The 23,334-nt window shown below is 46.7% G+C and overlaps 1 protein-coding gene across 1 annotated transcript in view; it reads right to left on the minus strand.

Moving 5' to 3' along the window:
- PLXNA4 (plexin A4) overlaps positions 1-23,334 on the minus strand; it is a 475,064-nt gene that overhangs the window by 48,694 nt on the left and 403,036 nt on the right. The window contains exons 16-22 of the mRNA XM_077783705.1: positions 22,822-22,989; positions 15,798-15,891; positions 14,853-15,092; positions 13,298-13,444; positions 7,808-8,042; positions 6,259-6,401; positions 2,701-2,969 (exon numbers count right to left, since the gene is read on the minus strand). Of these exons, the coding sequence (XP_077639831.1) occupies positions 2,701-2,969; positions 6,259-6,401; positions 7,808-8,042; positions 13,298-13,444; positions 14,853-15,092; positions 15,798-15,891; positions 22,822-22,989 (1,296 nt within the window). The remainder of the gene's footprint in view (positions 1-2,700; positions 2,970-6,258; positions 6,402-7,807; positions 8,043-13,297; positions 13,445-14,852; positions 15,093-15,797; positions 15,892-22,821; positions 22,990-23,334) is intronic.

Genomic DNA, 23,334 nt, shown 5'->3' on the forward strand with positions numbered 1-23,334 from the left:
CCTTTCTTCTGTCAAACTCCAAAACTGCAAAAGATTCCCTTTCACAGACTCATGGGGTGGAAGGGAAGCATCAAGTTGAATCCAGCTTCTCCAAAGAGCCATCTGAGGACCTCACACCAACATCTGACCCAAGGCACTGAGCTATTCACATGTTCTGTTCTGGTTCTGCTCATTGCAGGACGTTCTTCTCTGACTTCTCCTGGTGCTTCCAGGCTTTGGAACACAGGATGTGCCTTCTTTGTTCACTGGCCCTCCTTCCAAAGGCCACCATTAATTTCCAACAGAGAGGATTAGACTTAGAAAAGAGCTGGAGGGAGGAGAAAGAAAAAAGATGGGATGCTCAGAGTGAGCAACAAGGGAAGACAAAGAGATGGAGAAAGGGGAAGGAAAAGGAGGCGATGAAGGGGGGAGGCAGGGCCATCCAGCATCAGAGCAGAAGCACAGGCAGGATGCCTGGGGACAGCTGGAGGGTGGTCACCAGCTGGGCTGTAGGGCTTGATCACATCAGGGAATCAACTGACACCAAAGCAAAGTCCAGCCTCTGCCCCTGGCATTGCTGCCCTGAATGCCAGGGAGTGCCTTCTGCTCCTTCTCTGCTGGTTCTCCACTGTGGGCCATGTGCCAGATGAAGAAACTCCCCAGCCCAGCAGGCACCAGAGATTCCTCTGTGTCCAAGCTGTCCATTGCAATCAACTGGGGGCTCCTCAGAGTCAGCTCTGAGCTGTGGCAAAGGCCACTCATCTCCAGAAGATTCCCCCTGATTTTATTTGAACCAGGAGGGTTGGTGCAGCATGTGAAAGAGAGATGAATCTGGTCCTAAAGGGAGAAGAGGCAGCCCTTTCCTAGGCAAGGAAAGGACATTAATTACAGAGCAGGAGATTCCAAATTTGAGGTTTCCCACAGAACTGTGGAGTTTACACCTTAGACCAGGTCAAGAAGCATAAATACAAACTTGTTCCCTGTTTGAAACCAGTTCTGTTGTCTCTCTCTTCTGCTGATTTCCACTAACTCCCAGCTCTGGGAGAGAAATGAGATCCCACAATGCAGCTGAAGACTTTCCATGTGTCCATAGTTAACTCAGGAACAAGAGACAAAGCTGGAAAATCCATGTCCCAGGCAGGAGATGGAAGAAGTTGATTCCTCTCACCAGGGATTTAATAGACCATATATGTGATATTCCCATAGGTCCCACACAACATGATCGGAGTTTTCAGATTAAAAGGAAATGTAAGTATAAATTAACATCTTAAGCATGCAAAGAGCCTAGAATAAGAATCAAGATTTTTCTGTCCTTGTGAAACTTTCAGGAGGATCCACATGAAAATCCAGAGGTAGATTAGTTCTGCAATTTTTGATCATTGTCTACTTTTTGGTTATGGAGGAGATGGAGCAAGATCTACATTTCCAAAGATGAGTACGATGTTTATGTGGGTACTGTGGGAAATAGTAAAGGTTAAGAAGACTTCCAGAAAGCTTTAAAAGCAGGCCTTAGAAACAGAAAGAACAGAAAACGTAGAACTAGCTGCAGCTGCAAAGTCTGAAAGTAGAAAAAAGTTACAATAGTCCAGCAAGCGAGGACATGAAACAATAGCCTGAGTTTTAGCCTTGGCTAAGGTAGACCTTAAGACTGCAGAAAAATATGCTTAGCGAGATAGCAGAAGGTTTTAAGCATAATAATGAAGTATTGTGTATTATTATTAGAAAGCAGACAAGCAAGCATTGTATGAAGTAGGTGTATGTGTGCTTTTAGTAATTGACTAGAACAATTGCCTATGAGCTTTAGCAATTTGCTATTGGCTAGAAAGTTTTTCAAATGTCTGTAACAAATTTTCTTATGTTGGAAATGGGGGTACTCTATTCCTATCTGTCAGAGGTGGGGCAGTTCTCTGCTGTCCATGGGGCAGTTTTTTCTTTACATCTCCCACAGCCCATCCTCCCTCCAGGAGATCTCTGCTGTCCATGGCCACTGAGTGTCCCTGCATGGCTGAGAAAATTCCATCATCCATGGGGAGATGCTCTGCCCAGGGGAGGAGCCAAGCATTCCTACCTGGATCCAATCTGACCTGGGAACAGCACAGCAGCCTTTGCCCCCTGCATTCCCAGAGGAGCAGCTTCCTTCCCCCTGCATTCCCAGAGGAGCAGCTTCCTTCCCCCTGCATTCCCAGAGGAGCCCAGGCCCATCTCCCCCAGCCCTGGAGCTCCAGAGGAAAACTCCCCCCTTGTGCAGGATCCTGCTCCAGCAGAAGCACAGCTGGCCCTGCAGGAGGGCTGAGCCCCCCTGGGATGGGGCTGAGCCACCTCCCTGACCCACAGGGGCTCAGGGCATTGCTGACCCTGGCACTGGGTTCTTTTTTGTACTATTACATTTGTATTTTTAATTTTCCTAGCAAAGAGCTGTTATTCCTATTCCCATATCTTTGCCTGAGAGCCCCTTAATTTCAAAATTAGAATTCAGAGGGAGGGGGTTTGTATTTTCCATTTCAGGGGAGGCTCCTGCCTTCCTTAGCAGACACCTGCCTTTTCAAACCAAGACACAAAGAAATCTTTGGCTGCTGCTGGTTGTACATCAGCTATTGCCATCTCCCAATTGTCTCAACAATGTAATGAGGCTGCAATAAAGCTCAAGGAACCATCCTGTTAATAAAAAACCCCAACAGAGAGACAGCCCTCCCAGCCCAGCTCATACCCAGGCATCCTTACCTACGGAGCAGCAGCTTGGGGTGGTTCTTGCTCTCCAGGTTTTTGTCGATGAGGTCGGCCAGGAGCTGTTTGAGGACGTCGGTGGCGTACTCCAGCTTGCTCTGCAGCACCGTCATGATCAGCGAGGCCACGTTGCCGCGGTCCCGCATGGAGAAGCTGCGCTGCGACTCCAGCGTGCGGATGAAGGACAACAGGAAAACCTTGTTGTTGATGAGCTGGGCAAAGAGCTTCAGGCCCTTCTCCACCCGTTCCTGCCGGTAGCCAGGGACCTGCACAAAAAGAAAGGGATTTTCTCCCTTTTCCTCATTTTCCCACTGCTGAATTGTCCTATCACTCTCTCTCTCTCTGCTCTCATCCCTCCAGCTCCTCAGCTAAGGAAAGACAGGAAGGGAATCCATACATCATCTAAAGATTAGGAAGCCTGAGAAGACTCCCAGGCACATCCAGATGATTTTTCCAGTCCTGTGTTCCTCTCTCTGGCCACAGAGAGAAACACAATTTTCCCAGGCATCGTTCTGGGAAAAGTTGTGAGAAGATCAAAGAATGAAAAACAATTCTTACCTTAACTTGCTGTACCTGGTATTGTGAACATGTAGAATGTGTTATGGAGTTTTGTTTGCCAAGGGTGGTTTCTTAATTAGCCAATGGTGATGCTGTTTTAATTAGAGGACAAATTAGGTCTACCTGTAGCCAATTAAGAGTATGAAAGTATGGGTTTCTTAATAAAGATTATTATGATTAGCCTTCTGAAATGCATGGAGTCCATGCTAATTATTACCCAGCCAGGCGCCCGCTTGCTTTGACATACACCCCAAAGAGATTTCTGGTGCCTAAATGTGTTGCCATGCCACGTTATATTTTCATTTTAGTAGACTGAAGTCTTATTCTGATTTCATCCAAAACTTCTTTCTCATTCCTGCAGGAAACCTGCTTGCAGAGGTTTGGGGTTCAGCTTTAGGGAGCTGGAAGAGGCGGGAAGAGGAAAGAAAGCCCAGGATGAGGTTTTGAGGAGATGAAGAGATGCAGTGAAGCACTGGCTGAGATGGTGACCATGGAACTGAGCCTTGGTTTGAAGAGCAAGGCAGGTGAAGCTGTGAGAGAACACCCTGAGCTCCAGAAGAACCTCTGGGTTTGGGAGCTGAGGTGTTTTGGAGACAGAGTGATGGATAAGTCTTGTATTTCTCAGCTGTGAGAGGCTGAAAAACTCATTTTTATATGGAACAATTTAGGACCTCAGTGTTGGACTCTGGGCTCCACAGAGATATTTTTGATCCTTCTGGCTCTAGGCAAAGACGGAACCTAAATAGAGAACCCCAAACTCATCCCTCTACTTGCTGAAGCTGTTCCAGCCCTTAAAAAGCTTTTCTGGAAGCTGGAGGGTCTCACCACAGAGCAACACATGTCACCGAGGCATATATGAATTAATAACCACCCAAATTTGGCACTTTGATACAAAATAAGTTGGCTTGCTTAAACAGCCAAGCAATGCAAGACCCCTTATAGAGTTGTTACTTTTTAATTCTGTAAATTAGAGTTCTGAACTCTTTGCATCCAACAAATAAATTACTTCCTAAATAGATTGAGGCAACCAACCAACCAACAAACCACCACCACCCATCCCGCCAATAATTATTTTTAACTCACTTGCTTGAACATTTAATATTGTCTATCCCAGGGTTATTATGGAGAATTAAAACAAAATAACAAGAAAAGTATTTTGTGCTGCATCTGGAAGCAGTTAATTAGCAAATGAACTGGAAATAAGTAAGACCTTCTCACTGTGGGATCTGTGCCGGGGCCTTTTGCAATAAATAGCAATTCCTTCTGGGTGCTACAGAGAAGGGAACAGAATGTGAGCTGCCTTCACGTTGGTAGCTAAAGATTCTGACACTGAGAGAGCTGGTGAAGCTTTACAAAGGATTAAGAAAAAAAAAAATGAATGGAATGAAAGGAAGAAGAGATCAAAGGTGTTGGATTGAAACATTAGCTCAGTGTGTGTCTACATAGGGGAGCATCTGTGCTAAGGCCTCTGCAGGGGTCAGATGCTGCTCTGTGATCAGCTGGATGGGGTTAATGAATGTAGGGATGGAAACTGGCTGTGAGGATAATGGAAGTGTTTGTGTGTGCACACGTGTGAGAGGGAGGTTCAGCACCCCTTGTTCCTCCTCGTTTGTTGGAGCTGCTCGTCCTGAAGGAAAGCAGCTGGATGCCACTCAACCTGCACTCCAAATCTGTATGGTATCTATGTGTAACTCAGCCTCCTACCCAGTCCCACAAGCCCTCCTTGATGACAGATCAAGTTTTTTAATGTCTCTCTTCACACAGTCGGATGAATTTTGGCTCTTCCGAGTGGCAGGACCGAAGCTGAGCAGGCATCTCTGATTACACAGCCAGCCAAGCATGGGCCTGCCTGTGCCAGCTCCTGCTCCTCCTTCCTGCCAACCAAGCCCAGTCCTGGCCTCCAGCAATCTCCCAGGCCCATGCCAGAGCCTCTCTGGAGCTCAGAGCCTGCCAAAGGCTTCGCAGACAGCTCAGCCAACACCTTGGCCATGGTGTGGCTCCTGATTCTCCAGCCCAGGTATTCCTAGAGCAGAGTCTGTCCATCTGCCAGAGCCTAGAGCAGATTTTAGCCTGGCAGACTTCACCTGGGCTCCCATCAGGCTCCTGTCACCACTCAGGTGATACAGGCTCTGTGTAGACCCCAAGATTTGTGAACGACGTCTCACAAATCTCCATCCAGAGAGTCGGGGTGGAGGAGAAAGATGAGGGCAGGGTATGGACAGACTGACAATGACCTCACTGCAAACCAGAATGCAGCAAAGGTGAACCTCTCTCAGTGACAGGGAGTTATTTTTGTAGGGGTTGCCACAAAGAAAACCTGGTCTCTTAGTAGTGTGAGGGTCATGCAAAGCTGGATGACACAGGCAAACATGCTCCTCTGTCATACAACAGGTTTTCCTTGCCCCTGCATGGCAGAAAATATTAAATCCAGTCTAAAACTCAAGCCACAGAAGAGTTAAGACCAAAGAGAAGCTTAATTGAGTAGGCCTAATGGATATGGATTTATGAGTCTTCCAAATAAGTGAGTGATCAGGTAACAAGTCAGCAGGTAACAAGTGACAGGATGAGAGGAAACAGTCTTAAAGTTGTACCAGGGGAGGTTTAGACTGGAAATTAGGCAAAAAATTTCTTCATTGAAAGGATGATCAAATGGTGGAACAAAATGTCCAGGGGAGTTGTGAGATTACAATTCCTAGAAGGTTTCAAAAAGTGTGTGGATGTTGCACAAGGGGACATGATTTAGTGATGGAATTGGTAGTGTTGGGTTGATGATTGGAATTGATGGTCTTAGAGGTCTTTTCTAACCTAAATGATTTTATAATCTAATATTATCTGAGATAACAGCAAATATTTCCCCCTTCGACCCAGATTTTTAATTGAGGACCTGTTTCACCCCTTGTAAAGTCATCACATCCCCACCACTGACGCAGAATCTCTGGAGCTCAGGACTGAACAGGGAGGCATGAGAGGAGCTAGAAGCAGGAAATGTTGTTTTACCTCCAAATCCCTTAGGACTGGATGATCTTCAATGCCAGGGAAAAGCACTCTCATCGTGTAGGTTCGGTAGTCGAGGAAAGGGATCCCAGCTCCATCCAGGTCACTCGTCAGCTCATGGATATCTGTCTGCAGCTCTGCAAAGGCTGGCACAAAACCAGAACAACTCAGGGCGCAGTGAAACTCCGGGTCAGCCTCACCAGAATAGGAAAAACCTCTGACCCTCATGAATGAGAATAAGGAATAAGGCAACATGTGGAGAGGAAGAAGGTGGATGAGAGCAAAGTCGCCTTTCCCACAGCACAGCCTTTCCCCGGGGACATGTGCCAAGGCTTTCTTTGGATTTTGAATTATCAAATCCAGTTAGGAGAGGGTGGAGAAGGTCTGAACTAAGGTGAAACGAGGACAAAAAAATCAAAACCCTACAATTCCTACAAAGATTTGTAGGGACGGTATGTTTATTACAGCGCTGGCCTCATGTGGGGGATTGTTCTCCTGTAAAGGACATGTGTGCTCCTGAGGAATTTTGATCTTTTTTATTACCCCTTAGTAGTTTACATATGCATAGAATTTTACAATAGGCTTATGCATATTCATTCTATTGATTTAGCTTTATACTTGTAGCTAGTTTTTTATCAGAAAGTACAGGAAGAACTTTTGGGTCACCCTGCCCTGCTTGCTTCAAGGTTTGAGGGATTTTTTTATCTCTTATCTCTTCAGTTTGGAAATTCACATTCTTTCTCTTCAGCTGGGGCAGTTTTACTAGTTGCAGAGTACTGTGGAGTTACTAGACTAAAACAGCATATTTTACTTATGTTAGCAAGCTCAAAGTTGCACATTTTACCTAAATATAAATGGATATCTACCCTGTTAAATTTTCACTCTGTTTCAAAGGGAAAACAGGGAAAGCCAGATTAGATCCAGGCTCGAGCCACACCCACGATGTTGAACCACCCAGGGTTCAACACCATGGTATTTCAGCTCAAAGCTTTGTGACTGGATGTCTCCCTTTTTCCAACACTGACACAGGGACATCCTGCCTTCCTCAGCTGTCCAAGATTGAAGACCAAGATGTTTCCTATCACCATCCAAGCAGGAGCTGCCTCTGGGCAGTTTTCCTTGTCTCCTGTTAATGGCCCATCAATGTCTTCCACATGGCTCAGAGATAACTCCAGGAGCCAGTTCTGTTCAACAGGTGATCAAGGACACGCCTCAGACTCAGAATAACATCAGCCCGTTGTGAGATGCTCCGCCCAGGGGGAGGAGCCAGGCATTCCCACCTGGATAAATCCAGGGATTTCTAGACCCTTTCCACAGGTTTCTGGGGAGACACAGCAACCACATCTGCCATCCCAAGAGGACTGCAGCCACTCCAATTAGGACTGCTACCAGCGCACTGGCCAGAGGGGTGTCAGGTTGTATTCTGACTTTGTCAGTGGTCTTCCTTTGTATCATTGCATGTATTTTGTCTTTTTCCCTTTTCCCAATAAATTGTATTTCTGACTTCGAGTCTCTCACTGGTTTTACTTTCAAACCAGAACACTCAGCCTACCTTCCTTGCACTCCAGGGCCACCCTGGACTCCAGGTTGTCCATCTGCATCTGCAGGCGCTTGAGGGTGAGGTCGCTCTCCCGGGACTTGCGCTTGTACGCGATCAGCACGGCCACGATGAAGATGATGAGCAGCCCGCCGGCCACTGCGATGCTGACAATGGCTGGCAAGCTGAGAGGGCTGTCTGGGGAGATGTAGACCATGCCTGGAGAGAACTCCATCCCTCCTACACGAGCCTGGAGGGAAAACAGCAAAGAGCTGCATTGAAACTCTCAGACGAGCAGGAGCGCAGAGGAGTTCTGTCATCATCCTGGCTGAGGGTGAATGGTGACATCCCCTTGTCTCCCAAGCCAAAAGAGGAGGTATTTGGAACAGCTTAAAAGCATTTGAAATGCCAGGCAGAATCACCTCTGTAGGCACTCACCATGAATCCAGCCACAAAACGACTTGTGGTGAAACAAGTCACCAGCCACAATTTCTCCATATCAGTTCCTGGATTTTTCATTCCCCAACCTGATGTGTTGTATGGGGCACTGATGTCACTCAGCCCCAAAATACACACAGAACACAGAGCTCAAGGTATGGTCTGATGGCTCCTAACCTCACAATGGGGCAGAGGATAGCTGACCCAGCGAGTACAGTGGGACTGCAGAAATCAGAGAGATAAAACTGTACTTGGAAGCCTCTGGGATAGTGAAAAACCACCACAAACCCACAAAGCCTGGCCCATTCTCTTTACAGCCCCTATCTTAGCCACACATTGTCAGGGTGACTGCAGATGTGCACCAGTAAGAGTTGAACATAGCTTTTTGTTCTCCATGTACTCCCAGAGGTTCCCAGAGCTGCTTCCAGCCTCTGGAAGAAGCTGCTGTGAAAGGGGCTTGGTTTTAACAAGCAGGAAGAAACTCTGCGAGCACTCCTGCTGCAAACCCAACAAAATGTTCTGCTGAAGCAAGTCCCTTAGAGCCCTTCTTTACAACATGAACACCACTCCCAGCAGGAATCCCACAGGACACCGCTGGCTTCAGGCTACTACAAGGCTGTTCAAAGCTGTTTGTAGAGCAGGCAAAGCTTGAGTGGTGGGAGAAAAGCCCTGCTGACTGGCCTGAAGTATAAAAAGGCTTCTAGGGCTGTGTTGTGGTTTGGGACTGCTGGTTGTAGGTCAGCAGAAAGCTTGAAGGACGATGAGCCCATCACTTCACCCCAGCTGAGCTGTGTCACAGAGAGGCACAGCTGGCCCTGCAGCCTCTTGCTGCCAGGCAGAAATGCACTTAAGACCCCAGGAATGGCTGTTTCCTACTCCCAGTGTGGAATTAAACTGTTTTCTTCCTCCACCTTGAGGAGTTTCCCCTCACATTTCCTCATGTTTCTCCCCCACAACCCTGGCTGGTGTTCAGCCTTGTCCTGCATCCCACTGGCTCTCAGTTAATCTCCTGGACACTTACTAATCCCAGAGCTTCCCACATCTCAGCTCAGGCACCTACTCAGGTTTCCTCTCTAGGCTGCAGGAGGAAGAAACTGGCCCAGCTGGAGCCAGCAGAAGAGACTTCAGAGCAGAATCATGAATTAATGAATTTTCCCAGGTGCTCTCCACCCCAACCCTTCCTGGGGACATGAATCTCAGTGACTTTATCATCTCCCAGAAGTTATTGCAGTCCCAGTTGCAGCCTCGGGGAAGAAGGTTGTTTTGTTCTACCACCAGGTGTAGGCTGCTCCTCAGTGGCCAAAGAGACAAAACTACAACTTGTCATGGACAATACCAAAGTGAATGTCTGAAAACAGCGAATTTCCATCCACAAGGCCCTCTCATGCCATTTTGGGATGGGGTCTGGAGAGATAAAGTGTCTGCGATAAAAAACAAAACTAATCCTAAACTCACCTGCTCAGTAATAGTTTCAAGATGACCAATTGCTACCATGACTTTGATGGCTTGTAAAGCATTTTCAGAGGCCAAGGAAACTCAGACACCCAGTTGGGATGCAGCAGTAATGAGTTTTCCCATCTATTTCAAGATGCAACATCCAACTCACTTATAAATCCTGAGGTTTGTTGTTGGAATGTGGCCTGCTCAACTGAGAAGACAAACTGCCGAAATCACATCCTAATCCATGCACTGGAAGTTGTTCCCTTTTGCCCTAGACCACTGTCCCAAAATTTTCTCACAACTCACATGCTTTCCTTCCTGTCAGTGGATCAATAAATAGCTTAATTCTTTTTCTTTCTCCAAGCTCTGCAGTCAGATGAGTCCATTCAAGGAATATGAGAGCAGACTCAAACAATCCAAATCCCAAATCCCAGAGCAGATCCATCCTCAAAGCTCGTCTCCATGGGTGGGATTTCTCTCACCAAATATTCCGCGTGCACATCCGAGTTAGACACTGCAGCATGATTCCAGAGTCAACAAAGAGAAAAACCACTTTCAGGATGTGATTTATGTGAGCTGCTCCTGACACCTTTGACACTGGGACGAGGTGTTTCATTCAGTGGAAGTTCCCATTTCTCTCCATTAATGATAAGGGGATCTAAGCTCCAAAAAAGCAGGTGTTCAAAGTTAGGCCCAGCGTGTTCCCCTTCAAAGGTGGTTTCATCACTGGGAAGGTCTCTCAATCCACAAGTGAAGCTGATCTGAGGGAATCTGGCTCTTGAAGAAGAAAATCTATGAGACTGCTGTGTTATTGTTAGCTTTCAAAAGAAACAAGAAAATATGCACACACCACCCTATTTCACTTCTTAATCCATTGAGTGTTTCTGGAGGAAACTATTTTTAACTTCAAGAAGACTGACTATGAACCCACCAAAGAACAACAATCTGGACATTTTTAAAGACTATTAATCATGAATTTGTCCCAAATTACACTAAATATTCTAAATGGGCTCTGTCAGAGCCCAGTTTTCTCCAAAGAAGTCTTAGTGGACGCCTGTAGGAGTTCAGGAGTTCTGAAGGAGTGTCTTTCCTGGTGCAAATTTGGCCAAATAAAATTATCCCTCTAAGGATGAGATGACTCACACCCTGACCTTCAGCTGCTGCATTTGACCATCTCTGTGTTCATTATAGAGAGTCTGGTGTACTTTCCAGGCTGTGTTAGAAACCAACAACCCTTCAGATGTATTCCACATCTTCCCTGCAGACCTTCTCTGGAGTAGTCACTCGTGGACCTTCCTCACATCTCCTTCTTTTCCTTGGAAAAACTTGCCTCTGAGTTTTATTCAGTCTTTTTAACCATCGCCCAGGCCTTTTATTTCTTTGCTATTTTTTTCAAATACTTAACTCTGTCATTGTGTAAAAGACAGTTCAAAATCAGACAGCTCAAAAAAAGACAGATCAAAAGCATGTTGACATCAGCGTGTGTCATTGCCACTACTCCTTCCTTAGAAATAATCTCTGTGTTGCACCAGCTGACTCACTCCCATGGCTCCCTCTCAGCTTGTGCCACCTCATTTTGCAAATAAAGGGTTTGTTCAACAATTTCCTCAAGGTCAGAGACTAAATCTTTGGCAAAATCAGGAGGAGGAACTTCCATCAGTTATCCTGGCCATCAAAGAGATGTTTTGATACCTTGAGAAAGCTGAGCTAGAGCAGAGGCTGGGCAGAGTTAAAGAATAAAGCAGGGATTTATTAAAGGATCTCCTCCATGGATCCACCTTGGGCAGCACCAGAGCCCAGCCAGGGCTGCACCCAAATGAACCAAAATGGCCCCAAAATGAACCAAAATGGCCCCAAAATTCACGAGTGCTCCCGGGGCTCTCCCTGGGATCAGTTCTGCTCCATTGGCACCTTGGAGTTCATTCCCATTCCAGCTCCAGCCCATCAGTCCCACCCTGCTTGTTTTTCTCTCTCCAGCCCACGGTGTTTGTGCTCCTGGGCTGAGGTTTGGATCATTTGTCCTTGGTGCCCAGCTGGAGCAGGAATTGTTTTGTGTCCCTGCTCTGTGCAGAGAGCTCACCATCACCAAATACGAAGCTCAGAACTACACACTTAAGCATCACAGAATGTCAAAAATATAAAAGCTAAAACCTAAGGTATCAGTTTATGTGAAACATGGTCCCAGCCTGAGCAGCAGAGATGCTGTGCCATGCCAGAGGAGGCATTTTCCAACCCTGGTTCCAGGTGCAAAGTCCATCCTTGAGAACCTCCATCATCTTCCCAGTTTCCCAGCAGTATCCCTCTTTAACCAGCATCCTCAAAAAGGGATTGTTTTTTCATCTTTGGGTTCACTTAAACTGTCCAAAGCTGCAGGAGCAGGGAAGTCTTCCCAAGTAGTGCAGCCTGGCCAGATGTCCATCACCCTGGATCCCCAGGGGTTGATTATTGCTCACCTGGCTTTGAGTTTTGTCTCCCCAGGATTGGCTTTGTCCCTCTCTGACACTAACCATATGCTTAATCATATCCATGAAAATGACAGGGAACACTTATTGCCATGCTCAAAAACTTTGCTTTTCACACAGAGAAAATCTCTCACTTCATTATTGCTCTTCTTGGAGAGTCTTAATGTGCTTTGCAATGAATTGAGAGACATGGTGTATTTGCATGGCTGGAGAGGATTATTGCCTCTATTTTCCAGATGACAAACTTTGGCACAGAGAAGTTAAGTAGCCACTACAAGGGATCCCAGCAGCAGCCACAAACAAGACCCAAAATGGTCATCATGAACTCTGCTTTCTAAAAGTTCCCAGAAAAATATTTTTAAAGATCAAAGTCTCTGAGTCTCCTTGTACTGAAATAAATAAATTAATATGATACAGCTTTGGGAGGTGCAACAGAAAGACAGTTGTTCACAAGGTATGAGAAACACTGATGTCAGTTGTCAGCTTTTGTTGTTCCCACCCACAGCTTGGTACAACTCCAGGGTCTTTGCTGATATGAGGTTTATCAAGCACCAGCATCAAGGAATTCAAATTATTGAGAGGAAAGTAAGAAAAGGAGTAAATAAATAAACGGTGAGAGGAGGAGCAGCTCCCTCAGATGTAATCACCAGGTCCACTCTTCACAGGTTCCAGAAAGGATTTGTAGGAGCACACTAAGTTTTATAGAAGTCAAAATTCTGAAGTCTACTCACACTATTGTCCACATCCTGCTTTTTTATTTTTTCCTCTCCTACATAAAGGCAAATTTTAGTCATCATCCTGTCAACAAAGTGGTGGGAACTGTGCTGAATTTAATAATTTTGTGTAGGAACATGTTACATGTGGTCTCACATGAGAATCCAGGGTTCATACAGCCCATACAAAAACAGAAGAGAGGCAAACCCTCCCCTTGGGGTTTGATCATGAAAGGTGTCTCACTGTCCACAAAGACCTCCAGGTCACTTTTCCACTGTTGTATTTCTCAAAATTACCCTTGATGAGAATATTATACCAAAAAGGGGCTCTGATGTTTCTAGGAAGGAAAACAGTGATGCAAACCCCTTGGAGCCCTCTGCCAGCTCTTCAGCTCTGCTGTGCCCTCCCAGGCCACCCAGGGAGAAGGGGCTGAGGGTCAGGCATCACTTACCATCACCTTGTGCCTCCCAATGAGGTTTGGAGACTCACAGAGGAGCTGCACGTCTGACACAGTCACTGCACAGGGCTTCTCCCCCACCAGCACAGTGTAGTTCAGTCTGGCATTGCCTCCTGCCACCGGTGGGATCAGATTCCTGCCCTGCACAGAGAGGAACATCACACCCCAGAATAACCAAATAAACGTAGGAAAGAGTTTTCTTTGCCCCTCTGGTTGATCCCTGGGATACAAGTGTTGATATTGCATTGGTGTGGATGGCTGATCCCTGACACTGCTCCAGGCCAGGCTGGATAGATGGGGATAGATGCTTCAGCGCGTCCAGAGGAGGCAATGAGGCTGGTGAGGGGCTTGGAGCACAAACCCTGTGAGGAATGTTTGAGGGACTTGGGGTTGTTCAGCCTGGAGAAGAGGAGGCTCAGAGGTGACCTTATTGTCCTCTACAGCTTCCTGAAGGGAGGTTGCAGACAGGTGGGGTCGGTCTCTTCCACCGGGCATGACTGACAGAACAAGAGGACACAGCCTCAGCTACATCAGGGAAGGTTTAGGTTGGATATTAGGAAAAAATTTTTCACTGAAAGAATAATAAAATACTGGAATTGTCTTCCTAGGGAGGTGGTGGAATCACCATCTCTGGTTGTGTTTAAAAAAAGACTGGAGTTGGCACTTGGTGCTATAGTCTAGTTGTGGTGTTGGGGCATGGGTTGGACTTGATGATCTTAGAGGTCTCTTCCAACCTCATTATTCTGGGGTTCTGTGATTCTATGGGGCTTGGAGCAGCCTGGTCTAGTGGAAAGTTTCCCTGCCCATGGCAGGGGGTTGGAATGAGATGGCCTTTAAGGTCCTTTCCAAGCTAAATATGAATCTATTATGACATTTGTAGTTCGCCATTTGCTCACACAGGGAGGAAAAGCCAATTTAGAAACTCACACAGAGAACAGCGTGAGTGGTCACAGACTCAGAGCAGTCACAAGGGCCTGTCCTGCTCCTCCCTCTCTGCAGCTGAGTGGGAAATGTTCCATCTAAGCCCTGCACAATAAAGCCCTTACTAAACACAGCCAGGAAAGTAAGTCAGACTCCTTTCCAAACATGCAAAAAGCATCTGCAGGTAAAATAACTTTTTTTGCATATTCACATGTAAAAATACCAATACAGAAATGCTGTATTATAAAATTCCTTCTCTGTATTGCTCTGACATTTACAGAAATGGCAAAAGACTGGTTTGGGCTAAAACAGGGGTGAGAGGAAGGTCTTGAATGTACAAGAAAGGAAACAGTTGGATATTTCACTGTCAGCCACATTGCAAAGGTAGAAGATGTTTTCTGGTGAACAGCAGTGGGTACAAACTTAGGCTGCACACAGGAGTTTATAATTCTTAGTTATGGGTGTGGGCAGTGCTTGGTGTTTGCTGATGGTGACTCTGATATGGTTCCAGAAGGGGCAAGGAATGGAGGAAATTTTTGGGGTGCCATCAGGATGATTTAAGGGGGTGCTGGCAGGCACAGAGAGGCAGGAGGCAGAATTTCAGTCCAGTCCTTGGTCCCCATCTCACCTTCAGGATGATGGGACTTCCAGGCTTCAGCTCCAGGATCCCTGAGGGATTGAAAACCTCGAAGATGGGGTTGGGGTAGTAGGTAAAGTTGGTTTTGTTGAGGATCAGCAGGGACTGCACATTGTCAAGGATGAAACCAAACTCCTCCGGGCGCTCAGCGAGCTCAGACTGGTGATTGGGGTCCACAGCCAGAGCTGGGGCCTGGCAGGTCATCTCTGTGCTGTTCTGCACCTCACAGTTCTGGGGAAAGAGACCCAAAACAAGGAGTGTTTATGGGAAATGCACCCACCCTTCCTGATGGCTCTCAGGGAGAGGGAGGAGCAGACCCCCACGGTTATCCTGGGACAGGCTGGTGCTCCACTGCTTCCAAACATTCCCCATCCCACAATCAAGGCTGCGCAGGGATGAGGAAAGCCTTGCTGGGGCAGGTGTGTGGAGCAGTTTGCACTTCAGCAGGGCCTCCTGTGCCTCGTGAGAGAGCTCAGCCTCTGTTGCCAGTGTCAGCATCCTTCCCTAACTTTGTTTCTTTCCAGAAACAGAAGTTTCTTCCCTCATTTTTTGCACAGCACACATCAGTCAAAACCTTGCTACCACCTCGCAACTGGGTCTCACACTCAGGTCATTTTTCCAGAAGTGTTTGTGCAGTGCATGCTCAGATGTGTGCTCAGGATTCCAGTTTGGATATCAGGTTACCTGAAATGAATCCCAGCAAGCTGGAGAAGCAAACACAAAGGTGAATGTCTCAGAAGACCCTGAAGTTTGGTTCCAGCCCTGCCAAAAACCTTCTTTTTTGTGTGTGTCCTTCAGGGATGAGATAATATTTCTGGAAACAAATCATGCCCTCTTTTTTTGGGCTGCAATAGGAGATTTCAAGCTCCAGAGGTGTCAGCCAGCCCCTGTCCCCACCGTGGCATGTCCCCTCCCCAGCTCTGTGGCTGTACTCACATTGACATGCTCCTTTCCTCCGTGCTTTGCCCGGATCTGAGGGTTTTGGATGAGGTCCAGGTGAGTTCCCCACACAGCAATGGGAGTGTTGCCACTGGAGAATAAGAAATGGAATTAAAGAATGAACCCAGCTAATAGATGTCAGAGCTCACCACATCAGGGGTGGGTGATCTGTGTTCCTAAATGTTGGTTGCAAAGTGTCTGACCACGTCTGGCGGTCCCGTAGAGAGGGAAGGAAGAACAAAACAAATAATATTCCACTCATTCATAAGGGGAGAAATAAGTAAAGACAAATGCTTGCTAAAACTGCCATGTCAGGCAGGGTGGTTCTCACTGTCAGGATTCAGCAATCACAAGAAGAACAGTGGAGATTTAACACAAGGCATTTAAAATGGTCCACAGGCTGTATCTCCTATATCACCTCAATCAGCCAGAGAATTATAAAAGATCCTGAACTGGAACTCACAAGGATCATCCAGTCCAACTCCTGGTCCTGCACAGATACCCCAGCAACCCCACCCTGGGCATCCCTGGGAGTGGTGTCCAAACACTCCTGGAGCTGTGGCAGCCTTGGGAATGTGCCCATTCCCTGGGGAGCTGTTCCAGTGCCCAACCCAAAAACATGGAAACAGCTCTTGAGCATTCTGGGTTGAGGGCTACAGCCCCATATCTAAGCTGCTATCAAACCTCATCTTGAGCATGACAATGTCACATCAGTGAACTCTTTGGTGCCACCAGGGAACCCAATCCTGCAGCAATTACAAGAAATTGAGCCAAAGTCTTCAGCTTTGGTGTGCATCAGGCACTGGCTTGGTGTGGGAATCCAGGGATTCCCTCTGGCTGCCCTGGCTGCCCTGGGACCCTGGCAGGGGTCAGGAACCCCCTGGACAGAGCCCCCAGAGACACTGTCTGTGATCTCTGTCCATGGAAAAGAGTTTTCAATCTTACAGGATGAATTACAAGCTCTGAGTGCTTGATATAAGTAATAATTAAGTGTGGCACGGGTGCAGAAGTAAAATTTTAGGAATCTAGATGAGGGGTCCAAAGGGGACAAGATGGAGGAAATTGGGTGTGCCTTGTCCTTTTTCTCCTTCTTCATGCCCTCCATGTCTCACTGTGGTGTTGGCATTTTTCTGTTGGTTCAGGCTGGGGACACACTGTCCAACGTAGGTGACAGATATTGGCACGTTATTGTAAATGCAGCCCAGGGAGTTTCTGGTATTGAATGTTTGTCACATCCCACTGAGGGCAGAGCCCCACACACTGCCCTGTAGGACAGAGCTGGGCAGGGCAGCAGAACATGTGAGAGATCAACAGAATAAACAACCTGGAAACCAGCACAGACCAATTATGGCTTCTGCTTTGGCAGCGGGGCTGACAGACAGAGACTTTCTACAATCTCAGAATCATCAATAGATTCTGAAAGCTTGGTTTCCATGTGGTGGCCCAACACGAAGAGAGATTCCCAGTCTCTGTGTCCCCCTTGCTCAAAGGCCAATTTCCTGAGAAAACCAACTCCCACAAGCCACAGCCCACAGGCCTCTGCTGGATTTTCTCACTTTTATGGGGAGATGTAGCTGGAGCCCCCCTCACTCCCTGCAGACACTGTCACCACGAGGAAGCAGCTCTCAGAAACACCCTTCTCTCCTTTCCCCTGCCTCTTCCAGCTGCAGCCAGCAACTGTGGGACTTCAGGGAATGGATGGGGAGGAGGAAGGAAACACCAAAGGACCATCCCCAGGCTTCACAGGGCTGGCTCTGAGCACCACATTAAGGAGAAAGGCTCACCACAGGCAGCTTTGGCCATCCCAAATTAAAGCAGCTCTGATCTGTCAGGGTGAGCTCTGCTGTTACAGCATGAAGTGGGGGCAGATGATCCAGGGGTGAAAGGAGAAGTTATCCAAGACAGCAAAACCTTCACCTGCCAGGGCTCACAGAGCCAGGACAGGAGGAGGAAATGTCATCAGCAGACAGCCCCATCTCCGAGGGTTTCCCAGGGTGAGGAGTGCTCTCAGCAGCTCAGCACCTGCCTCTATAACTCCCTTTGGAAACTGTCCAGGATGCAGTTTATTTCCTGCTGGGAAGGGGAGGCCATGAGGAAATCAATGGGGTTGTGAAAAGAAAGCTCAGAATCCCTTTCCTGCCTCCAGGTAAAGCTGCACGTACAGGAAAGGTGAAGCCCTTGCATTATACATGAGAAAACACCAGAGAATAAACAGCCTGGAAGGAAAAAGGCAACAAATCTCCCCCATTTCTGACCTTTGTTTTCAGTGTTCCTGATTTATCTTCCATTATTAATCAGCTGGGGAGGCAGGAGTGAATGCAAACATGCACAGAAGAGCTGTCAGGTCTGGGTGAGCCCTGCTCCAGCCCCTCCAGTGGCACCCACACTGATCAACCAAAGAGTTTTTGGGTTTATCCAAAGAGAGTTGGCACAGCCACATCTTTCAGCAGATACTCATGGGACACTTCTCTGGGAGGCTCCTCATGGTCTTTCACTCAAGGGCTGGACTGGTCCATGCTTAGGGAAACATTTGACCTTGAGTTTTGCAGAGTGTCTCAAATTTTTTCTCTCTGAAATCATCAGCTATGATGGAATATTGCTAATGGGAAATGTTACAGCAGACCTACATTTTGTTGTTTCCATCAGATGTGGATGAGGTTTTTTGAATGCACAAGGGATCCTAATGAAGTCACACATCTGCTTACAAGAGCCCTTGCCTGACTTACAGAAAAAATACCCTCTTCCCAAAATTCAGCTTCCCTGTAAAGATTCCTGACATCATCCGGGGAGAATTCTTCAAAATCCAGAAGTGTATAAACCAAATTGTTCTTTCTCCACTGTCTTCTGAATTTTGGCTGTGAGCCTTTATATTAATAATAAAATAAAATTTTATTGCTATTATTATATAATTCAATAATAATATCATTCCTAATGTAATTAATCTCTGCTGATTCAAACTAAAAGGGATTTTATATCTTTACTTGGCTGAAAGTTCTACGTGTTCCACAAAAATCCAATGTGTGAACACACCTACAGGTATATGTGTCTATATAAAGACAAATCCTTTTATTTAATCAACCAAATCTGTGCACACAGTTTTAAACCCACGTGTTAAAAATCCTCTATTTGGGTTGGAATCTGAGCTTGCAGGCTCAGACCACAGGTAATAAACACAGCCAGAGCACCTGACCAGAGAGAGGGAAAGAAAAAAGGTAATGTATTTTATTTTGTTTGCAGAAGACTTAAAATTACCCCCAAACCCTCCCTGGTTTGAAAATAAAGGAAATAAAACTCTCTTGACTTGAAAATCACCTGCCATTGGCATTTGTGCCTGTATCTGGATGCTCAGGCAGGTGGGAGCAGAGCCTGGAGACCTGCTGCTGCCCAGCAAAATAACAGAGGTGCCAAAAGCCCTCAGAATTTGACAGTTTATTGCCCCTGAGTATCATTTTCTGCCTGCAGACTCAGGTAATTGCTGGATGAAACTCAAATCAAATGCAGATCAAAAGTATTAATGGAGCCTCATAAAATTTTATTTACTTGCCAGCCCAGCATGTGTTTTTTTGGTTTGGTTTTTTTTTTTTTTTTTTTGGCTATGGAAATAAATTAGCAGTAATCTTTTCTTTATTGTTTTGAAAAATAAAGGCTTTAAGCCAGGCTTAGTACATTCATTCACTGGTTTTGCCAAGCTGGTTTAGTGGCAACCACCTCTCCCTGGGAACAGCTCAGCCCCACAGTTACAGCACCTAAAACTGTCCCTGACACCCCAAACTCCCGTGGTAATCCTGAATATTCCATCTTCTCTTTGTAGGGTTGTGCACCTTTGGAGTGACTCCAAAGTCCTTAAGAAGGAAGATCAAATTGGGTAGGTGTGCTTAAAAATGCTCAAGCTGATGCTTCCTGATTTCAGAAGAAGAAAGCAAAGGAGAGAGGTTGTGCCCAAAAATGCTCCATCCCTGGAAATGCTCCAATCAGCCCTGAAAGTGTTCAAAAGCTGTGTGGATGTGTCACTTGGGGACACATTTTGGTGGTGAACATGTCAGTGCTGGGTTAATAATTGGAGTCAATTATCTTAGAGGTCTTTTCCAGCCTGAATAATTCCATGAGAGATGAGCCACGAGCAGTCCCAGCCATCCATCCCAGCAGCTATGCACCCCACAAATAACCTAGCATCCCCAAACAAGCACCTCACCCTTATTTCCATTTTATTTTGGGATTTGGGATGGGAGATCCCATCCACCCAGCCATGGGACACACAGTCCCTGCATCTTCAGGCTGGGCAAAGCTTTGCCAACACACCTGAGGCATCTTCTTGGTTGCTCCTTCACATCTCTCTGGCAGCTTCAGCAGAGACACCAAGGAACAAGCAGGCTTGGAGAAGTCTTCACCTCCCAGCCACACCCGAGGCCAGGTGGAAGAAGGTCCCTGTGCTGCAGCTTTCCAGGGGATATTCAGGAATTCACTCTCCTAGGCTGTCAATCTTGCACCTTTTAAGCAGCACTGGTCTCGCTTTATAAGGGAATAAAGTGATTTCTCATTTCACTGATAACCTGGACTCTGACTGGAAAGAAAAGCCCCAAATGGAAAATCCTGACACTAAAGCTTCAAGCCCAATGTGCAAAGACTCAATCCAGCTAAATCAGTAAATTCCCTCACGGTAATTAAAGGCACTAATTGATTTGTGAAAACATCTTTGGGATGGGAGCTGAAATGAGGGGATTTACAAGCCCCACTCCTAATCCCCAGCGACTCCAATCAGTCCAGTTTGACAGGGAAGCAGAGAGCTGCCGTGGATGAATGAGGGGAGACTAAGATTTCTTATTTTGTATCTTCTCAAGGAAATACCAGTGCATTTAATGACCAATTTCTCCCTTCCTGAGGCCATTTCTCCAGGCTTCTGAGGGTTTGGGTATCACTTTGATGCTTTCCACAACCAGGGCAAACGCTGCTCTCAGGCACCTTCATGTGAACCCTGTGAATTCACCAAAGCAGCATCAAGGTGGGGAAGAGAAAAAGGGATTCCTAACGAGGAGAAAGGCTCTTGGATAGGGCAGGGAGCAGGGTCCCATTGTATTTCATCTCAGGACAGAGTCCTGGGGCTTTCAGGCACCATGGCCAGACAGGCAGTGCTTAGTCCTGAGGCTTCAAGTCCATGAAGGCTGTGAGAAATGTGGGAATTTCAAGTCCATGAAGGCTGTGGGAAATGTGGGAATTTCAAGTCCATGAAGGCTGTGGGAATGCAGGAATTTCAAGTCCATGAGGGCTATGAAAAACATGGGAATTTCAAGTCCATAAGGGCTATGAAAAATGTGGGAATTTCAAGTCCATGAAGGCTGTGGGAAAGGTAGGAATTGCAGCTTGCAAACTGTGAGAGAATTAAATGGTTCATGGCTTAAATATTGTTAAAATCATGGAAAGGCTTCTGCCCACAGTAGCAAAGAAGCAGCTGCTCATCTGTGGCTACCAAAGCCACCCCTCCCCAAATACACCTACAAACGGAATGTGAAGTGTGGATAAGTGTGGGATGAGATAAATGTGATACTATTGTCCAGTCCTCCCAGGTCTAGGGACAAGAGTGGGATTCTAGAAGAGACACTGGGATGCTGGTGGCTCAAACACTCAGGAGAAGCTGCCATGGGCAAAGCTCCCACCCAGTGCCAGGGGCAAGCACAGCCCAGCCCAGCCCGCAGCTGGTGCTGGACCAGATAAGGAAAGAGGGGAACCCTGGGAGGTGGGAGCTTTGTCCTTATCAAGTGTCCTTATCAAGATGCATTGAGAAGGCTGAGCTGGAGCAGAGGCTGAGCTGAGCTAAAGAACAAATTAGGGATTTATTCAAAGGATCTCCTCCATGGATCCACCTGGGGCAGCACCAGAGCCCAGCCAGGGCTGCACCCAAATGAACCAAAATGGTCCCAAAATGAACCCAAATGACCCAAAATGGCCCCAAAATGCACGAGCGCTCCCAGGGGCTCTCCCTGGGATCAGTTCTGCTCCATTGGCACCTTGGAGTTCATTCCCATTCCAGCTTCAGCCCATCAGTCCCACCCTGCTTGTTTTTCTGTCTCCAGCCCATGCTGTTTGTGCTCCTGGGCTGAGGTTTGGATCATTTGTCCTTGATGCCCAGCTGGAGCAGGAATTGTTTTGTGTCCCTGCTCTGTGCACAGAGCTCACCATCCCATCATGTGAAACTCAGACCCACACACTAAAGCAGCTTAGAATGTGAAAATATAAAAGCTAAAACCTGAGACATCAACTCAGCTGTGATAACTCCCCTGCCCAGGGCAGTGCTGGAACATTCACATGGAGCCTGAAGGTGCTCACTCCCCATGCTGGGACCTAATGGAGCCAACTGGGCTGGTGCAAGAGGCAGCTGTGTCGATTTAGGAGGTGTCAAAAACTTGTGATCCACCACATTCCATCATCCAGGTGTCCTTGATCCACCACATTCCATCATCCAGTGGGAAACTCCCCAATGGATGTTCCCACCTGAGTATAAACCAGCAGAGGTTGTGTTCTGGGGATTTTCTTCATTGTTCCTTTGGGATGCCCCTTGTCCTCTGATGGATCCATCACTTCAACCAACAGGCATCAAAATTTCAATGACCAAGTTTTGTGGTGCCTGTGAGTGCTGCAATCTTTCTACTCTCATCCTTTCCTTTTCTTCCTTATGCTTTTTCTTGTGTAATATTTTTAGGCTTTTGTATTTTCATAGTGCTAGGTATAAGAACAACCAAAATGGCTTTGTAGCTGCTTTCCCCTGCAACCAAATTGTTCTAAAATAAACCTATATATATATATATATATATATATATATATATATTTACAAACAGAGATCATTCAGTGTCATTTCACTCTAATCCACCCTGAGGGGTCCATTGGCTCTGGAAAGTATCTCTGCACAAATCCTTGGTGGACACAATGCTTGGAAATCAGTTTTCCACACCGAGGACCAAAGTTATCAGAGCAGTGCTCCTTTAAACAACCATGGGAATTGGGAGAAGGGTTTTCCTGGGATACTCACCTGAAGATGCTCCACTCAGGCTCGATCCTCAGGATGGTGGGATCCTCTACATATTCATAGTGCAGCTCCTGATGGATCTTGGCCTTGTCCACTCTCACGGACACCTTCACCTTCTCAAAGCCTTCATAGGAGGCCGTGGTGTTACAGACAATGTGCTTGGTGGATCTCCTGAGAGGAGGAGAAATAAAAGTGAACCAGGTGCTACCAGCAGCAAAATGGTGCCAAAAAGAGCCCAACTATTTATTCTTATGTCCTGTGGCCCAAATCTGTGCACTGAAGAGGGAGAACTCAGTGTGAACCATTTATGTTCCTGTAGCACTGTGTGGGGAAGTGGCATTGCCTTTTCACTGGTTTAAATAAAAACACAAGAGCCCTCAGGACTCAGAGCAAAATCTGAACCCCTAGGGAAGTCCAAACTAGGCCTCCCTCCAGAAGTATTTCTCTGTGATTAAATATTTGATGGATGTTTCCTTCCTGCCTGCAGACATGTGCAGCAGCAGCTCATAAAAGGGG

Source organism: Lonchura striata, chromosome 5 (assembly GCF_046129695.1).
Source record: "Lonchura striata isolate bLonStr1 chromosome 5, bLonStr1.mat, whole genome shotgun sequence".
Classification (NCBI taxonomy): domain Eukaryota; kingdom Metazoa; phylum Chordata; class Aves; order Passeriformes; family Estrildidae; genus Lonchura; species Lonchura striata.